The sequence below is a fragment of the Cherax quadricarinatus genome, chromosome 5 (genome assembly GCF_038502225.1).
Source record: "Cherax quadricarinatus isolate ZL_2023a chromosome 5, ASM3850222v1, whole genome shotgun sequence".
NCBI classification, from domain to species: domain Eukaryota; kingdom Metazoa; phylum Arthropoda; class Malacostraca; order Decapoda; family Parastacidae; genus Cherax; species Cherax quadricarinatus.
Genome location: NC_091296.1, coordinates 56,078,639 through 56,099,633, shown reverse-complemented (window position 1 = coordinate 56,099,633; position 20,995 = coordinate 56,078,639). Strand labels below are relative to the sequence as shown.

At 35.8% G+C, this 20,995-nt stretch overlaps 1 protein-coding gene across 1 annotated transcript in view; it reads right to left on the bottom strand.

The window, feature by feature from the left end:
- The window catches only part of LOC128684720 (exosome complex exonuclease RRP44-like), a 74,161-nt gene that overhangs the window by 26,243 nt on the left and 26,923 nt on the right, over positions 1-20,995 (bottom strand). The window contains exons 6-12 of the mRNA XM_070104605.1: positions 15,640-15,799; positions 12,492-12,717; positions 11,380-11,549; positions 6,622-6,759; positions 5,835-5,981; positions 4,020-4,136; positions 2,151-2,271 (exon numbers count right to left, since the gene is read on the bottom strand). Coding sequence (XP_069960706.1) covers positions 2,151-2,271; positions 4,020-4,136; positions 5,835-5,981; positions 6,622-6,759; positions 11,380-11,549; positions 12,492-12,717; positions 15,640-15,799 — 1,079 coding nt within the window. The remainder of the gene's footprint in view (positions 1-2,150; positions 2,272-4,019; positions 4,137-5,834; positions 5,982-6,621; positions 6,760-11,379; positions 11,550-12,491; positions 12,718-15,639; positions 15,800-20,995) is intronic.

The window sequence follows — 20,995 nt, the reverse complement described above, 5'->3', positions numbered from 1 at the left end:
ATTGAAGAAGGAAATTGTACAAAAATACGAGGGAGTGGTTGACACATCGTCAGTGTGACTTTGTTTATGCTGGAGTGAACATTAGTCTCCCTGCTCTTCCAAACATTTCACAATAATTCAGAGGTTGAGGCAGTGGTATTTAATAACATATATGTTATAAATAATAATAGTACATGTTATTATTAATAACATGTATTATTATTAACATGTATGTATTTAATAACACATGTTATAAATAATAATAGTACATATTATTAATAACATGTATTATTATTAACATGTATGTTATTAAATACCATTGCCTCAATCACTGCCTCTACCACTCCAGTCACACTCAATCTACAAGCACCAAACACAATGAATTATTGTGAAATGTTTGGAAGAGTACAGAGACTAATGTTCACTCCAGCATAAACAAAGTCACACTGACTGTGTCAACCACTCCCTCGTATTTTTGTACAATTTCCTTCTTCAATTATATCATATTTATTATTATTATTATTATTATTATTGTTATTATTATTACTATTGTTATTATTAGCTGTAGCAGAAATGTTTAATTCTTTGCAGTGTTCAAGAGTAAACACATGATGTCACCGTCTAATACCTGTTCGAATAGCCATTCCAATATGCAGTCATGAATGGGTTTACATTATTTATACTGTAGTTTAATAGCAAATAATGAACAAACAAAACACTCACCACACTGAGTGGTGGGAGGGCTGGCTGCCAGTTGCGGGGGTCGGAGGGAGGGTAGTAGGGACTCGCAGGTGGCCGGAAACTTAAATATGATTTGGCGGCTGGGAATTTGGTGGCTGGGAATTTAGCGGTTGGGAATTCGCGAATGTGTGAAGCCCGTGAAAGTTGAAAACGTGAATGTTGAGGGAGACCTGTAATTGTTTTACATGATGGTAGGATTGTTGGTGTCTTTTGTCTGTCTCATAAACATGCAAGATTTCAGGTATGTCTTGCTACTCCTACTTACACTTAGGTCACACTACACATACATGTACAAGTATATATATATATACACCCCTCTGGGTTTTCATCTATTTTCTTTCTAGTTCTTGTTCTTGTTTATTTCCTCTTCTCTCCATGGGGAGTGGAATAGAATTCTTCCTCCGTAAGCCATGCGTGTTGTAAGAGGTGACTAAAATGCCAGGAGCAAGGGGCTAGTAACCCCTTCTCCCGTATAAATTACTAAATTTAAGAGAAACTTTCGTTTTTCTTTTTTGGGCCACCCTGCCTTGGTGGGATACGGCCGGTGTGTTGAAAGAAGAAAGAAAAAGGAGAAACTTTTGTTTTTCCTTTTGGGCCACCCCGCCTCGGTGGGATACGGCTGGTGTGTTGAAAGAAAGAAGAATACTTAAACTTCACTACCATACAGTCTTGATGTTATGGTCTACAAGTCCAAAAGATCTCTTTTAATGTATCTGTCTCACAGTGCCTATCAGTACCCCATCAACTTATGTATTATGGATTTTTGCCTCTTTTTATTAACAGTATATTCACACTCTGTCTTACATGATGGTAGAATTGCTGGTGTCTTTTTTTGTCTCATAAACATGCAAGATTTCTGGTATGTCTTGCTACTTCTACTTACAATTAGGTCACACTACACTTGCATGTACAGTATACAAGCATATATACAAACACCCCTCTGGGTTTTCTTCTATTTTCTTGTTAGCTCTTGTTCTTGTTTATTTCTTCTTATCTCCATGGGGAAGTGGAATAGAATTCTTCCTCTGTAAGCCATGCATGTCGTAAGAGGTGACTAAAATGCCAGGAGCAAAGGGCTAGTAACCCCTTTTCCTGTATACATGACTAAAGTTAAAGAGAAACTTTTCTTTTTCTTTTTGGGCCACCCTGCTCGTTTGTTGAAAGAAGAAGATTTACACTATGGAAAACCATAATGCCACACTTGGAGAAGCATTATAAAACTTGCTTATGATGGCATTCACAATGTCAACCTGAACATCTAACTTTTAACCATGGTTCACAAGCTATCTCCAGGAACTAATGTTGATACCACTCTACATTGTTTCCTTAAAATAACTATACTGAAAACAAAATCTTCCAAGTATTTGAATACATTTACACAAGAAGAACTAAGATGAGAAATACAACATCAATCATAGCAAGTCACTTACCTGGTACCATATCAATACGGCGGCTAGTAAGGTAAACTGTAGTACTGCGATTTTGTGCTTCCTTGTCTAGGGCAGTGTTGGGCCGAATGAAATGAGATACATCTGCAATGTGGACCCCAACCTACAACATAACAAGATTATGAATGTCCATGAAGAAAAGTGCATAAATGACAAAAATGATATCATGAGTAACAGTACTAGTCACAACAATACCAACAAACTGAGGAATAAAAATGCATAGGAAACATGGAAGATATTTTATTTGAAGACTTAGCGGCTTTATCAATCCAATACAAAGAACAGAACATATAAATATTTGAAAAATGTGGTCATATTACACTTCAAACAACTGTGAGCTGCAAATCCCATGGGTTCTAAGAAAGAACCCGATGATGACGCTTCTCTCAGTGCAAGTGTCGTCATGTGAGAAAAAATATGATAGCTTGTCCTTGTTTGTGAAGGTAAGTTTATCACTGTCTCTGCTTAGGATATCTAAGAATAGGAATTTAATGTCACTTTTCTTCTCAAGGAACAGCTCCACACTAATGTTTTTGGTCAATAGTGTCAATTTTGAGTCTTCAAGGATAAATAACCAAAATGTTGTCTACACAATGCAGCCATGTTACATATATACTACAGGGCATGAAGGGTTTTACAAGTTCTGATTAAACATGCTCCATATGAAGATTAGCTAACAGCACTGATATAGGAGCTCGTGTCCATCCTAAAACATTGTCTATACTTATTTTGACATCACTACTCCTTTCACTAACTTACCCACCACTCGTCATCCTATTTTCCTTTGGAAAATAAGTATAGTTGCAAAAGCAATTATAATTTATGCACTGAGCAATGAGGTCAACAAAATCTGTTTGGTAACTCTCACTGTCAGGGTCTTTGCCACACATTACTGCAACTGCTTGAGTAATGGGTAAGCAAGTGAAGAAAGCAGTGATGAGTGGTGGGTAAGTTAGTGAAAAGAGCATTGATGTCAAAACTTGCTAGCTTGTTATTCCTAATATTAATGGTCTTAATTCAATTTATGAGATCCATCAAGTGCTTGAGATGAGACTGGCTGATGGTTTCTAAAAGTTTGGCAAGCAGACTCACGGGCCAGTGAAGGGCACTGCCTATTCCTGGTTGACTATCATCTGGCATTGTGATGTTAAACCACTTACTTTTTGTGACTAAATCACACATTCCTTATGACTACATCACATTGTTTATTGCTAAACCACATTTTGTGGCTAAATTATGTGTTCCTTGCAACTAAATCACATTATTTGTGGCTAAATTACATTTTTGGTGGCTAAAATACACACTCTTTGTTGCTAAGCAGGCAGTTCTTTATTGCTAAGTATGCAGTTCTTTGTTGTTAAGCAGAATGTTCTTTGTTGCTCAGTAGGATGTTCTTTGTTACTAAGCAGGCAATTCTATGTTGCTAAGTATGAAGTTCTCTGTTGTTAAGCAGAATGTTCTTTGTTACTAAGCAGACATTTCTATGTTGCTAAGCAGGCAATTCTATGTTGCTAAGCAGGCAATTCTTTGTTGCTAAGTATGAAGTTCTCTGTTGCTAAGCAGAATGTTCTTTGTTGCTAAGCAGGAAGTTCTATTGCTTAACTACACATTTTTTGAGGCTAAACCTCACATCCTGTCACTACACGATAATTTTTTGTCACTAAATCATAAGTTCTTTGTGGGTAAACCACACATTCTGTTGTTAAATCACCTTTATTGTTGCTGCTAAACCCCACATTCTGTTACTAAATCATATATTCTGTTTAGCCAAACTATATGTTTTCTGTTGCACATTTTGTTAACACAAGACACAACAAAATAAACTGATGTAATGTTAGGAATGATACCGACCTCATAATTACCATTCGAAAGTTTCCGACAGTGGAGTGCATCGTCAATGTCTGTACATCCAATGGGATCAACAGAACAGACATCCAAATGACGCAAATCTTCACGTTTGGCCTCATCCTAAAAATATTAAATACGTACATTTGTTAATATAGTAGTCTCTTAAGTTACAATATTAATCCGTTCCAGAAGACCTATCATGTCTCCAAAATATCGTAACTCAACCCCAAAATATATAGTTTTATGGTAATTCATTCCAAGACACCAGAACACACCCAACCTGCCTCTGGGTACTTTTTGTTGTTTAAACACACTGGGGTTTTCTGAGTGACAAAGAAGCATAAGCTGCAGCTTAAAATATCTAAATTAAGACTTGAGATTTATTGTGCTGTCAGGGTGAATAAATATTTTGGTAGAAAAGCATCACATTTACCAATATATAAGTGATATTATATTTAATGAGATGAATAATATATGAGTGAATAATATCTGAGTGCCTACTTTTGGTCACTATAGTAATATTATTCACCCTTTAAATACTGATCAAATCTCCATCATGAAAATACACAGAAAGGTAAAATGTAGCTTTTAAGGTGATAAATCTGAATATAAGAAAAGTTTAGTACATTCCAATTACATGTGACTGTTCTAAAGGATAACTATGGAATGAGTGATAATACACATGCTTCATTCTTTGGAAGGATGTACATGCTTCTTCAAACTTTTCACTGTCTCCTATGTACATCTACATCACTGTTGCCAGTGTTGCTCACACAGATCTACGTTTCAAGCACAGCTCCCTCAAATATACTGTGAGCAGTAAATTTTTGCCTAGACATAAGAGAATGCATCTGTGCAGTGAGTGTGCATAGTATAAAAAATCCTACCCCCATGCAAAGCATGACAGGAAAAGCAAACCTTGTGTTTGGTTTAAAATAGCAACTAAGGTGTTTTATAGGGTGGTTTTTGTGGTTTTACTGGCTGTTTCTTGGTATCAGTTAATAGAACAGAAAACATACTAGTGAAATAAAGTTGATTTTGGTTGGTTTCAGACCAAAAGTAGCTTGAAATAAGATTCAAAATGACAGAAATATTAAATTTTTGGAGATTTTCGAGGAAGGGCGGGGCTCCCTAGTCCCCCAGCCTTTTTTTTTTTTGCTAGGTCTGCTTCAATTACTGGGATGGCCTAAACCATGACCAATCATTTTTTATCATATTTTGTTATTATCTGAGAAATAGGGTAAAACGTCGACTTTTGTGTGATGATGGATTCGAAATGGAGAGCAAGTGTAATACAGGAGAGGCCTAGGAACATGAGTAATGAAGAGAGGGAAGGTTGCTTTTGCAACTGCAATGCCTACATGGTTTATTTTGGACTCTTGTTTTTAAATTAGAATTTCTTAAATTTTGTTTAAAACTGACCAAATTACCAACTACTGTGCCCATTATAGGGTAGCTCTGATAGTTGCATGGGTATTCTTGTGTTCAGTCAATAAAAGGGAAGGCATACTAGTGAAATAGCTAGAAATTGGGTTGAACTGAGCATTGGAATTGGCAATTTACACACTGGTGGGCAATACCACCTATGTGTAAATTGCATCCAGACTGCCAACTCTGTGTTCACTTAATTCCATAAGTATTTTAGGTTGTTATTACCCTCAGGAAAAGATTCTCTACCATTTCAGAAGCTAAAATTATTTTATATATTTTTAGAAATCACAATGCTGTCAGCATTTTAATTTTGGGGCACAACAGCGAAGGGGTTAATGCCTTGCTAAAAACATTTTTTTTTTTTTTTTAATATTAAGAGTAACTAACCTTTGGTGTGATTACCCATGGCATCTTTGGAAGGCAATTTAGAACTGATTCAGAGAACTTGGTATATGGACAGTCATGCTCTAAGAGAATCACTTCGTTTTCTGCCTCTTTGTCTCCAACCATTCCAATCACGCGGACAAAATGACCCTGCAAAATATTTATAATTTTTAAATTTATTTTGGTATTTCTTATTCCAAAAGTTATGGCCCTCTACTTCATTAATGATTTTTTCACTACAAATACGTATATTGAAAAAAAAATATGGTTATTATGTGATGAAGTAATGTTAAGTACTCTGCTGCTGCATGTCCACATTATGTATATTTCTGGTGCTGCTATTATCTGTTAAATCTGTTAATGGTTCTGAGACTGCCCTTGTAGTCCAATCTCAGACCAAACTTTTTAAATGAAAATGTAAAATTACAACACTAAAAATCATTAAGAAACATACAGGAACCGATAAAAATATATTTAATGCACAAAGAAGTTTGCAAAATTTACCTGTCATCTTACAAGCTCATGAGACAGAAAGAAAACACCAGGAGATCTACAAGAATGCAAAACATTTAGCAGGTTTCTATTACACACTTGTATAACTGAACTTCAGTACCTTCCTGAATGGTTGCTGGCTTTTATCCTACTACCTAAGCATATCCATAAGGTGTACATCATGTACAGAACACTACTTTTATCTATTTTCTGATATATCTCACAAATCTATGTATTCAATTAGAGCTCTGGGTAAGGTAAAAGAATTTTTTTAAAACTAGATATGATATTTGTTTACCTTGGGGTTCCTTGAATCTCTAGGCCAAGAATCAATGGCCACAATCACTCTCTTGTCATACAACATTTCAGGCTGCCTAGTTTCAATACGAATGAATGGAATTTTCTTATCAGCTGGGATGAACAAGTGTCGTAGTGACTGAAAAGATAAAAATGATCTATTATGAGGCCATATACTCACAATAATAATAATCATAAAATAATAATAATAATAATAGATTAATATTTATTAATCAGCCGATCACAGTACAATATGGAAAGATTACTGCTACAATACAGGCCAGATCCTTGGAGCAACAAGATTATGAGAAACTTTACAAACAGATTTCAGTACAGTTTTCCAATGGGAGTATGAGTATTTATGTGAAGAACATACTGTATTTCAAAACAAGTACACTCTAACTTTACCAATACAGTGGACCCCCGGTTCACGTTATTAATCTGTTCCTGAGATCTCATCGTAAAGCAAAATTATCAGAAAGCGAATCAATTTTCCCCATAAGAAATAATGGAAATCAAATTAATTCGTGCAAGACACCCAAAAGTATGAAAAAAAAAAACTTTTGCCACATGAAATATTAAGTTTAATGCAATAGAATAATTACAATAACAATAGAATAATCACAATAGAATAATTGACACTTACCTTTAACCCTTAAACGGTCCAAACAAATCGACGTTTAAATTCGTAGTGCTCCAAAAGTAGATCTACGTTTTTTTTACATATTTTCAAAAATAACAAAAAAAAAAAAATGTAGATAAAAGTTTTTTTGCACATTTTTAAATGTAAAACAAGAAAGAAGATCTACATTTTTTTACATACTTTCAAATGTTGAAAAAACGTATATATACGTTTGGACCATTTAAGGGTTAATGAAGATCTGGTGATGATTGATGGGATGGGAGGAGGGGAGAGTGCCGAAGTTTTTAATGTTTAGAAGGGGAATCGCTGTTTTGTAATCACAGTTGCACCTTTTGCAAGAACAGCTTCCTTGATTGCCGTTTTCCTGCTCACTATAGTAGAGATGGTTGATTGGGATTTACTATACAACTTGGCCAGGTCCGACACACGCACTCCACTTTCATACTTTGCAATTATCTCTTTCTTCATTTCAATAGTCATTAGCACCCTTGGTCTCGATGGGTTGGCACTAGAAGCTTTCTTGGGGCCCATGGTGACTTATTTTGCAGAAACAAGCACCAAAAACAGTGATAATATGGAATGTACCAAATATATCCTTAGATGCGCGCGCACTGGCTGGCTTGTAAACACTGGCACACACGGGGCAGTTCAGGCCACACGTGGACACGTCTCGTACAAATCGTATTGCACACCGGGTTTTGTAACGGGAACCGAGGCAAATTTTTTTGCGATATAATGCTTTTGATACCGGATTTATCGGATCCCGATGACTTCGCGAACCGGGGGTCCACTGTATTTGTTTATATATTTTGATTTAATTTTAAGCAATCCGAGATACAGGGAGCAAGAGACTTGATCATGTGAGTGCATGGAGTGACGGATGTTTCCTTTTTTTTTTTTTTTTTTTTTTTTTTACACAATGGCCATTTTTTCACTCTATCAGTAGAATGACATGGAAAGCATATAAATCTATAGGGGAAGGAAGGCGGGGTAGGGGTCGTCCTCGAAAGGGTTGGAGAGAGGGGGTAAAGGAGGTTTTGTGGGTAAGGGGCTTGGACTTCCAGCAAGCGTGCGTGAGCGTGTTAGATAGGAGTGAATGGAGAAGAATGGTACTTGGGACCTGACGATCTGTTGGAGTGTGAGCAGGGTAATATTTAGTGAAGGGATTCAGGGAAACCGGTTATTTTCATATAGTCGGACTTGAGTCCTGGAAATGGGAAGTACAATGCCTGCACTTTAAAGGAGGGGTTTGGGATATTGGCAGTTTGGAGGGATATGTTGTGTATCTTTATATGTTTATGCTTCTAGACTGTTGTATTCTGAGCACCTCTGCAAAAACAGTGATAATGTGCGAGTGTGGTGAAAGTGTTGAATGATGATGAAAGTATTTTCTTTTTGGGGATTTTCTTTCTTTTTTGGGTCACCCTGCCTCGGTGGGAGACGGCCGACTTGTTGAAAAAAAAAAAAAAAAAAAATCATTGTCTTGCTCGAGGCATGCTGTTACTACAGTTTAGATGCTGATGTCATATTGTACATATATATCAGTAACATACACTTGGCAATTTCAATTACTGTACACCACCTTCAAAGACTTTATTGATATTTATGTAAACAACTAACCAATTTATAATTGAAAACCAATGGGGTTAGCAACATCTTTCTCAATCACACTGCAATCAAATTGATTTATTTGTATATATACGTACTTATAATGGATTCTTATCGGAGTTTCGGTCAAGAAACTCAGCACATTACATATAGAATTGATCCTATGAAGCATGATCCACTTCCATGGGGAAGTGGAACAGAATTCTTCCTCCATAAGCCATGCGGATCGTAAGAGGCTACTAAAATATTGGGAGCAAGGGGCTAGCAACTCTTTCTCCTGTATACCTTACTAAATTTAAAAAAAGAGAAACTTTCATTCTTCTTTTCAGGTCTGCCTGCACATGTCAAAGCCAGTCATAGCATGAGCCAGTTCAAGAAGAGAGCCAGAAGGTGCCTAATGAATGTAGTGACAGAAAGGGAGAACTATTTTTTATTTTTTTAGTTAACACACATGTAAATACAAATAACTCACTTTACCTTATTCCTAGTATAACTCATTTATAGTATAATAATAAGATATTATCTCCTTTATAGTATAATAATAAGGTATCAAAAGGACCCTAATGGAAATAAGTCACTTTGTTTTAGGTTCTCTACACATATGTTGCTATGTATGATAATCTATGTAACTGTATTTGTGTATACCTGAATAAACTTACTTATTTACTTACCCTACCTCGGTGGGATATGGCCAGTTTGTTGAAAAAAAAAAATGCTACTTACAATGATTTTTGAAGAGTTTATTCAGTAAGGTCAATTTTTTTTTTTAACAAGTTGGCTGTCTCCCACCGAGGCAGGGTGACCCAAAAAGAAAGAAAATCCCCAAAAAGAAAATACTTTCATCATCATTCAACACTTTCACCTCACTCACACATAATCACTGTTTTTGCAGAGGTGCTCAGAACACAACAGTTTAGAAGAATATAATTATAAAGATACACAACATATCCCTCTAAACTGCCAATATCCCAAACCCCTCCTTTAACCCTTTCAGGGTCCGTGCCGTAGATCTACGGCTTTACGTTCAGGGTTCAAACCATAGATCTACGCCATGAGCTCAGCTCACTCTGATAAGCTGTGAGTGGTAAACTTGGGCCTAGATATGAGAGAATACATTTATGTGGTATGTGTGCACCACATAAAACAAATCCTGCAGCACACAGTGTATAATGAGAGAAAAAACTTGAGACCGTGATTTTCGATTAAAACAGCGACTTTGCAGTGTTTTTTTGTATGTTTTTTATGGTTGTATTTGCGATTTCTTGGTCTCATTTGATAGGCTGGAAGACATATTACAGAAATAGAGATGATTTTGATTGGTTTTAGCACTGGAAATGGCTTGAAACTGAGCTCAAATTAGAGGAAATGTTAAATTTTTGCCGATGTTCAAGAGTAAACAAACAACCTCACACGTCTAATACACGCCAGCATGTGGGTCTAATATACATTCACAAATGTGGTGATGATATTTATACAATTATTACAATATTGCATAACAGTAAATCTTCTATTTTTTGGTTTGAATAAAAATTCATTATGTGAATAAAAAATAAAAATGGAATTCATTTGTAAAGCCTCAAAACATAGCTAATGAACAGAGGAAATGTTAGTTTAGTGCCAGGAATACCTGCATTGTTTATTCTGGACCCTATTTTGAAATTGGAATATTTTGAACTTTGTGTTAAATTGGCCAAATTACCAATTTCCGACCACTTTATTTTGTAGTTGGAATAGTTGACTTGGCAATTTCTTGTGCTCAATCGATAGAATAGACGTAATACTAGTGAAATATCTAAGAATTTGGTCGACTGGAATAATGTAATTGGCCTAAAATGGGAGTCAAAGTCGGCAAAATCACCGATTCGTAAATATCACTGACACATCAAAATTCGCGAGAACATAATTTTGTCAATTTTCCATCAAATTTCATACTTTTTGTTTTATTACCTTCAGAAAAAGATTCTCTACCATTTCATAAGAAAAAATAATTTTTTTTTTTTTTTTTAAATACTTGGACCCTGGTGCGCACTTTGAAATTTGGCCTCTGGACCCTGAAAGGGTAAAGTGCAGGCATTGTACTTCCTATTTCCAGGACTCAAGTCCGGCTATATAAAATAACCGGTTTCACTAAATATTACCCTGCTCACACTCCAACAGCTCGTCAGGTCCCAAATACCATTAGTCTCCATTCACTCCTATCTAACACGCTCATACATGCTTGCTGGAAGTCCAAGCCCCTCGTCCACAAAACCTCCTTTACCCCCTCCCTCCAACCCTTTCGAAGATGACCCCTACCCCGCCTTCCTTTCCCTACAGATTTATATGCTCTCCATGTCATTCTACTTTGATCCATTCTCTCTAAATGACCAAACCACCGCAACAATAACAAATGAGTTACATAGTATTAACTTGATTAAAAAAAAATCTGTTTTACTCAAAGACTTCATGCTTTTTTTTCACATACAACAAAACAAAACTAATACACACTCTACAAGGCAGTGTACTTACATCAGTAATTTCATTCTTTTTAATAATACCACAGTACTGTCGCCATTTGCGCCTGATTATGCCAACAACACATCCTGTTGGCTGACGTTCTCCTTCTCCACGTCCAGAAGCTAAGAGAGCCTGCTCCTCTTTTAGGGTGGTTTCATCAGCATCTTCATCTTCACTACATCCTGTAAATATTTAATAACATTTATTTACCTAAAATATAATCAACTAAGAGATAACTCAATAAGTATAAAGGGACCAAGACTTTTCAACACCCTCCCTTCATACATAAGGGAAATTACCTTCAGACCCCTGGATTGGTTCCTGAAGTTAGTTCCCGACCAGTTGGGCTAAGGTGGACTCCATGTGGCTAACACCAGCAGCCTGACTGATCACTCTATCAACCACGAGGCTTGGTCTGGGAATGGACTGCAAGGGCAGTGATCCCAGGAATATTCTTCAAATGACCTTCAGGCTCCGGACAGAGCCTTGTTTGAATCCAATGGTCTGTTAATTTGATTTCTTTTGTATACCTCTGTATGATTACTTCTACTTTGTGCCTCTATTTCTTACTTTAACCCTTAAACTGTCCAAGCAGATCTATGTTCACATGCATAGTGCTCCAAAAGTAGATCTATGTTTTTTTACATATTTTCAAATATAACAAAAAAAAAAGTACATCAAAGTTTTTTACACATTTTCAAATGTAAAAAAAAAAGAAAAAAGAAGATCTACTTTTTTTTACATACTTTCAAATGTTGAAAAAACGTAGATCTACGTTTGGACAGTTTAAGGGTTAATGGGATATGGAAGCCCCACTAAAAGAGGACAAAAAAATTTAACTAGTATTCAAAGTGATACCTAACACATCTGACTTTTCATGCTGGTAGTCTCACAAGACACTACCCCCACTACAACCTAGCAAAATATTTCATGACTAAAGTATTAAAAGTACTTCACATTAATAAAAAAAATACTGTCAGTTACACATTATCTTCCAACAAACCACTGTACTTTCATTGCCACATGTAATGCAATGTGCAATGTTCCCACCATATTTTCTGACTCTCTAAGGAATATCAAATTAATTTATTAGGCATACATGAAAAGCAAAACTAGTTACTTGCCTCGTTTCTCCTCTTCTTGCTTTTCTTGATCAATTACAACAGTTGAATGGGTGGACCACTGGTCTTCAGGAAATATCTGAACTGCCACAGTATCATCATGTAATGCACGGTTTAGGTTAAGACGACCCTGAATCAGCACTGTCTTTTCTAAACCTTCAATCATTACATTGGCTTCAAGGAAGTTAGTGCGTGATGTCTTCAATACCCCCTGCCTAAGTTTACCAGCCTATTAAAAGAAAGATTGTATAAATGAACTGTTAAATCTCCTGTGATTATTATAAAAAAGGAGAAAAATTAAATTAAATTAAGGAAATATGACTGCATGAAGTTTTCTGTGTTCACAATCCTTATCGCTGATGCTCTTTTGGACATTTGCTGGCAGGTGCAAAACTAAGTAATAACACTGAAACAAGGTACAAAAAATGAACTAGCAAGTATCCTGTTTCCAAACAATAACAATCAGGAAGAAAAGTGACTACCTCTGTTGTACATAACAGACATACAAGACTAGCTGCATAGGGGTTTTTGTTTATCTCAGGAGCACTGCACATTTGTTTACAAAATGATGGATTATTTCTTCAATGCAATAATTTTCTTTACTCAGATTTTCAGTAAAGAAAATGTCATTAACCCCTTGACTGTCGCAACCCCCAATCCTGAAGTGTCTCCTGGTGTCACAAAATTTAAAAAAAAAAAAAAAAAAATTATTTTTTCTTATGAAATGATAGAGAATCTTTTCCCGATTGTAATGACACCAAAAACATGAAATTTGATGGAAAACTGACGGAATTACACTCTCGCGAAATTAGTGACCTCGGCGATATTTACAAATCGGCGATTTCGCCCACTTTGAGCCCTATTTTTGGCTACTTCCCTTGTTCCAGTCGACCAAACTCATAACTATTTTTTTAGAAATCCATTTTTTCTATCGATTGAGTACAAGAAACTGCCCATTTACCGATTTCAATTACCCAATACCGTGGTCAGAAATTTGCAATTTGGCCAATTTCACGAAAATTAAAAAATATGACAATTTCAAAATAAGGTCCAGAATGAACAATGCAGACATTCCTGGCTCTAAAATAACATTTTCTTTGTTCATCAGTCACGTCTCCAAGACCTCTGATATTACTCTTGCTTTCTATTTTGAATTTTTATTCAAACAAAAAATAGAAGATTTACTGTTATGCAGACTACTGTAATAATTGTATAAATAACATCAACCCATTCATGACTGCATATTAGAATGGCTAGTTGGACATTTATTGGACAATGACATCATTTGTTTACTTTTGAACATCGGCAAAAATCAAACATTTCCCCTACTTTGAGCTCCATTTCCAGGTTCTTTTTATAGTAAAATCAATCAAAATCACCTCTATTTCTATAATATGTTTTCCATTCTATGAAATGAGACCATGAAAACGAGAATACAACCATAAATACTATACGAAAATAGACCACAAAGTCGGCATTTTAATTAAAAAAAAAAACGGTCGGAGTTTTTTTTCTCATTATGCACTGCATGCTCCAGGATTTTTTTTATATGGTGCACACTGACCACACAGACCCATTCTCTCACATGTGGGCCTACCAGCTTTCTCCTGCTTGATTTGAAGCCGCTAGAATTTATGAGTGTATATACGTCAAACACGGTACCTCGTAAGACGTATATATACGACCTCGACAGTCAAAGGGTTAAACTCCATGGAAAAATGGAAAAAGAATCCTTCCTCTGTAAGTCTTGTGTGTCGTAAAAGGCGACTAAAATACCGGTAGCAAGGTACTAGTAACCCCTTCTCCTGTATATATTACTAAATGTAAAAAGAAAAACTTTTGTTTTTCTTTTTAGGTCACCCTACCTTGGTGGGAAATGGTCAATTTATTAAAAAATGTCATTAAGCAAATGATATTTGAATCATTATTTATTAATATTTTTTAATATAAAAGACACTAGTTTTTAAGTACACATATATCCACACTTATTAGAGGCAATGTCAAGACTACAAGATAATAAAAAACTTAAATAAGTTTCGAATTATGTACTTAAATAAGTTTTTGAATTACTATTATGAAAACAAATATAGTTTATAAAATAAATTAAAGCATATTATTCTTACTGGTTGACAAAACTAATTATACTATCAGTAATGATAATAACCAAGCATTATGAGACCCAACAAATACTTTCATTAGTTATCTCTATGTACTTTGCGTATCTCACTACGTAACAGTAGTTCATGTATAATTAACTTACACATAACCTCAGCATATAACACTGCTACATTAATAAAATATTCCTGATCTATGCAATTCTATTTTATCTAGCTGGGCCTTCTAGTGTACATGCAGCAATTGAAATGTTTCTATATATTACCTCCCTAAATTGGATATCTCACACTTTTTGGCTTTATATCTCACTCAACATTTCTACCAATATGCCTGGTGTTCAGAATTCCCTACTATCAAAATCTACATTACAGTACTCAAATCTGGCTTATATAGCAGCAACCAAACTATAACTTTACTTTTTCATGCACTAGACCAGAATAGCCAGTGACCTCTCAAACTTCCACCACATAGCAATTTTTCTATATGATGTACAGATCCTTCACATTTACTCTCAAGCCATCCTTCAGTTTTCTATCATCATCATATAAACCCATAACTATTTCTAATTCACAAGAGTATGTCATGAGTAAAATCTTGAGAAGATATTTTAATACCAAAGTTAAGACCAGCTGTTGTGGCCAATATGTGAGACTCAAATATTTATAAATGTTGTATGCATATGAAGTAGCACCAAACACATTTGACTAAGTAAAGCATTCAGCACCTCCCTATAAACACAAATATGACTAAACAAAGACTGAGAATGCCTAAGATAGCATATATAAAAGAGAACATGGAAGGGAAGAAACAGGGAATGGCAACGAGGGCAAGAATGGAAAATTGGTATTCAGTGAAAGGACATTGAGGAGGGTGAACAATATCAGAATCAAGTGGCACAGTAAGTGTAACTTAAGACAAAAAAAAAAACATCCACAGCAGAAATTGTTTCCTGTTTATTTACCCCATTAGCAATGCTGAAATGAATGACTAAGGTCAATTATAACCTATAAACAAAATTATAAAACTTTCAGGCTACCTTGAGTGCAGCACGTATTTTTTCCAGTGACCAATGAGGTGTGTACAAGTAGTTTTGATGACTGGCATCTTCATCTTTTTCTTCTTCCACCTTGGCCACAATATCCAGTAATCCAGGACAATTTTCAAGACTTGACACATATTCATACACTGAAATATTTTATTGCCACTAAGAAAAATATACAGAATTTATTAATCTCAAGGCTGTCAATAGAGAATTGTTGCATCTTCATGAATTGCTTTTAAAAAAGGATATATATATATATATATATGTGTGTGTGTGTGTATATATATATATATATATATATATATATATATATATATATATATATATATATATATATATATATATATATATATATATATATATATTTTTTTTTTTTTTTTTCTATTTTCCTTTCAATTTTCTTTTAAAATTCCCCAAACTCATCCACTCCTTTTTGCAATTTTTCTTTGGAATCCCCCATAAGCACAGTACCCATCAGAAAAATTAACTTGTAAATTTCCCCTTTTTAAAATTTGATTCCCAATTTAATCCCCCCCTCTAAACCCCTAGTTTGTTCCCTTTACAACCCCCATCTATAAATATTTTTAAACAAAGGGGAACATTCCCATCCTGTCAAAGGATATTTTTTGGAAGAAAATCTCCCTCTCTTCTACACACCCTAACCTGACCCTATACCCTCAAAAAAAACTTTTTTACAGCGTTTAATTAACACCTATTCCATATTTTTGAACATCTCCCAAATTTTGTCCTCCTATCCATCTACCCTTATCCTTTTTTCTAAACCCAAAAATGCAATAAAAACCTCCCTATCTTTATCTAAATCTGTTAAATATACTTCAATTTTTTTCCCCTGATCTAAAATCCCCCTCCCCACTCAAAAAACCTCCTTGTCACCAACCCTACATTCTGTCTTACCTCAAATTTCCCTTTCCTTATAACCCTACCGTACATTTTTCCCGGGGTTTTCTAAAGAAAAGCTTATTCCTCTAAAATTTTTACAGTCTCTTTTGCCCCCTTTTCCCCTTTATATAAAGGGATTTCCATCTTCTCCCCCTTTCCCTGGTCCCCCCTCTTTCATACATTTATTAAACAAAGTACCAACCACTCCAACACTTTCCCCTGTTTTTAACATTTCTGTCATAAACCCCATCAGTTCCAGCTGCTTTCCCCCTTTATTTTATAATGCCTCCGTCCTCCCCACACTTACATTCCTCTTCTTCACTCCTAAAAAATGGTTCCCCCTAAAGTGCATTTAAATTACTTCCCGTTTTTCTTCCCTTCCCTTTTAAAAAATTCCTCAAAATATTCTAAACCATCAATCCTCCCCTCTCCCCTCACCCAACTCCCCTACTCTGTTTTTAACCCCAAATCCCTAACCTCCTAAATTTTTAACTTTCGCTCCAAAATTTTTTTTTATTTTTAAAAATTTCTTGCCCGTCCTCTCCCCTTATCATCTCCCCTTTTTTTTCTTAAACCCCCCTCTTTTCCTTTCTTTTCTCTCCAAAGCTCTGCTCTTCTTTTAACACTTCTGCTTTTAAAACCTCTCAAAGCTACCTTTTTTTCTTTTATCCCCCTTTCCCCATCATTTTCCCCCAATCCCCCTCTTTTTTCCTGCCCCCCCCCCCCTTAAAAAAACTTCCCCCCAAATTTTTCTGCATTTTTAAAACTATTCCAACCCTCTTTCCCCCACTACTCATCTTTGCACTAAACCCCCCTTTCTCCAATAATTTAAAAAATATCTCACCCAACTTTTTAGGGTTTTTACCCCCTTCCCCCTTCTTTTTATTTTTCCACCTTCCTCTTTTCCCATCACCTCTTACTCTAACTGTAGCTACAACAAAAAAATCCAAAATTTTGGGTTTCCCCCCTTTTAAACAAAATTTCATCCTTTATACCCCTCAACCTTTTTTCCACCCAAAACAAAATCCCAATAAACTACTTTCATTCGTGCTACATCCTTCCCTTTATATTTATTTATCCTCTTTTTCAAAAATATGTTTTCTTATTACCAAAATTTTTTTCTACATGGGTCAATTAAAAAGGGTCCCCCTTTTTCATTTACCCCAAACTTTTTTTTACCCATCCCTCCATAAATTTTTTCCCTTTGCATTAAAATCCCCCCAAACCCCCAAACCCCCATTTATTCCCAAAAATCCCCTTCCTCAACATTTCCCAAATCTCTCTCTTCCCCACATTTTCTCTTCTCCAGGTGCATACCTTATTATAACCCACTTTTCCCTTAATTTTTGTCCCCAAAAATCCTTGAATTTACATTTATAGTTTTCCCCTTTTCCCGCCATAAAAAATCCCTTTAACATTATTGCTCTCCTTCTTTGGGTCTAACTCTATTTGAAACCCCCGACCCCAATCCCCTTTTTTTCCTCTCCACCCGAAACTCTCCCCCCCTTGGGTTTTTTTCCTTTAAAACCAGGACATCCAGCTTTTTTTTTCATAACATCCCCAATCATCTCTTTCTTATTTATCTGCACAACTCCGCACATTCAGACTTACTTTTGAAATTTTCTTCTTTTTTATTCTTTTTTTGTAATTTTTTTTTACAGGAAAAGGGGGTTTCTAGCCCATTGTTCCCGGATTTTTGTTGGCTTTTACAAACCACAAAATACGGAGGGAAAAATTCTTATTCCCCCTTCCCCCCCCTGGATATAAAAGGGAAAAATTTAAAAAGACCAAGAACTATTAAGATAAAATCAAAGAAAAATCAATGGTGTGTATAAATAAATGTGTACATGTATGTGTAGTGTGACCTAAGTTTAAGAAGTAGCAAGACATGCCTGTAATCTTTGGATATTTATGAGACAGACAAAAAATCCCGCAATCCCCCCATCATGTAAAACAATAACCGGCCCGTTTTTTCACTCTTAAGGGCGGTAGTACCTCCCGGGTTTGGGTTTCTGTCTAAAACCTACTAATAAATATATATATATATATATTTCTTTCTTCTTTTAACACACAAGTATCCCCGGGGGTGGAAAAAAGAAAATTTCTCCTTTTTTCATTTAGTAAATATACAGGAGAAGAGGTTACTGGGCCCCCTTTCTCCATTTTTGTTGCCTCTTACAACCCGTAAAATACGGAGGGAAAAAAAATTTTTTCCACTTTATGGAATGGGGAAAAAAACAAGAATAAGAACTAAAAAAAATTAAAAAGAAAACCCAGAGGGGGGTGTATATATGTGCTTGTACCCTGTATGTGTGGGGTGTGACCTAAGTGTAAGTAGAAGTGGGAAGGCCCTCCTGAAATCTTGCATTTCCTTTAGGGCAGAAAAAAAGGGCACCCAATCCTCCATCATGAAAAAAAATTTTCATTTTTGTTTTTCACCCACGTAGGAGAGGTTTTTACCCCCCTGAATTGGTTGCTGTCTACCAACCCAATAAATTAAAAAAAATAAATATATATATATATATATATATATATATATAATAAAAATAAAAATATATATATATATATATATATATATATAAATGATTAGTTTTTTTAAATATTTATAGATGGGGTTGAAAGAAATTTCAGAGTCTTGGAAAGAGCGTGGAGTTAAAGACAAAAAATCACACAAAAAGTGGATTTTCCCCGTTTTGCTCTTTTTTTGATGACACTGTGCTCTTAGGAGATTCTAAAGAAAGTTGCAGGGTTGGTGGATAATTTGGGGGGGTGTGAAAAAGGGAAAAAAATTTAAAAGGGTGAATCGGGAAAAGAAAAGGTTATGGGTTTTTCAAAAGATTGGGGTGATAAAAGTTTGGGAATATCAGATTGGAGGGAGAGAGTATGGAGGGGGTAAAATGTATTCAGATTTTGGGAGTGGGCGTTCGGGGAGGGGTCTATGAAAGATGAGGTGGGAAACCTTAAATTGATGGGGGAAAAAAAAGTGAGTGGTGCATTTGGAAATCTTGGGGACAAAGAACTTTGTCCTTGGAGGCCCAAAAAGGGGGAATGGGAGTATAAATTTTCCCAACGGGTCTTTTATGGGTGTGGGCGTGGGTGATGAATTTGGGGGAGGGGGGAAAGGGTGGGAGCAGTGGAGATTTTCATGTCTGAGGGGAATTTTGGTGTGAATATAATCAGAGGAATTGGTTTTGGAAATTAGGAGGGAGGTCGGGATTCCAAAAATGTTGTCCAGAGGGCTGAGGGGAAGGGGTTGGGGGGTTTGGACATGTAAAAGAATGGAGGCGAAACAAATGACCAAGGGGTGTATCAGTCTGTAGTGGAAGGGAAAGGGGGGGTAGGGGGCCTAGGAAGGGGTTGGAGGGAGGGGTAAAGGGGTTTTTTGTGTCGGGGGGCTTGGTTTTTGCGGCATGCGTGGCGTGTTTGTGGAGTGAATGGAAAAAGGGTTTTTTAATATTTGGGCGTGCTGTTGGAGTGTAGAAAAGAAACATTTTAAAAGGGATTCGGGGAAACCGGCGGCGGACTTGGGTCTGGAGTGGAGCAGTGCCTGCCTCAAGGGGGGGTTTTAATGTTGCATTTTAAAAAACTGGTGAAAAGCACCCTTTGCAAAATGAGGGATGAATGATGGTGATTTTTTTTTTTGGGCCCCCCCTTGAGTGAATCGGCGGTTGATAATAAAAAAATAATAATAAATATACATCTTTCTTTCTTTCAACACATGGCTATCCCACGGGGAAAAAAAAAGTTTTCCACATTTATAATATATACAGGAGAAAGGTTACTATTGCTCGGCATTTTTTCCCCTCAACAATCTCGGGGGAAGAATTTTTTCCATTTCCCCATGGAGAAAATAAACAAGAACAAAAACTAGTAAGAAAATATTAAAAAACCCCAAAAGGGGTGTTATATTTTGTACATGTTGTTGTAAAAGTGTGACCCGTTCTCCCTTCCATTTTTAGGACGAAAAATGGACCCCCACAACCCCTCTTCATTAAAAAAATTCTTTGTTTTACACTCCAAAAAGGAAGGTGTACCTCCTGGGTGTTGCTTCTCCCAACCTACTAATAAAAAAATAAATAAATAAATATATATATATATATATATATATATATATATATATATATATATATATATATATATTTTTAGTTTGGGGGGGATATTTTTTATCTTTTATATGTGTATGCTTCTAGACTGTTGTTTTTTGGCACCTCTAAAAACAGTGATAATGTTTGGGGTGGGGAAATTTGAATGATGATGAAAGTATTTTTTTTTTGGGGATTTTCTTTCTTTTTTTGGGGCACCCTGCCTGGTGGGGAGGCCCAACTTTTGAAAAAAAAAAAAAAATTTTTTTTTTTTTTTTTTCAATCCCGTTTTTCCCTCTCCACCCCGGAAGGATGACCTGAAAAAAACACTTTTACCATCATTCCCCCAAAACCCTCTTGGGGCGTCA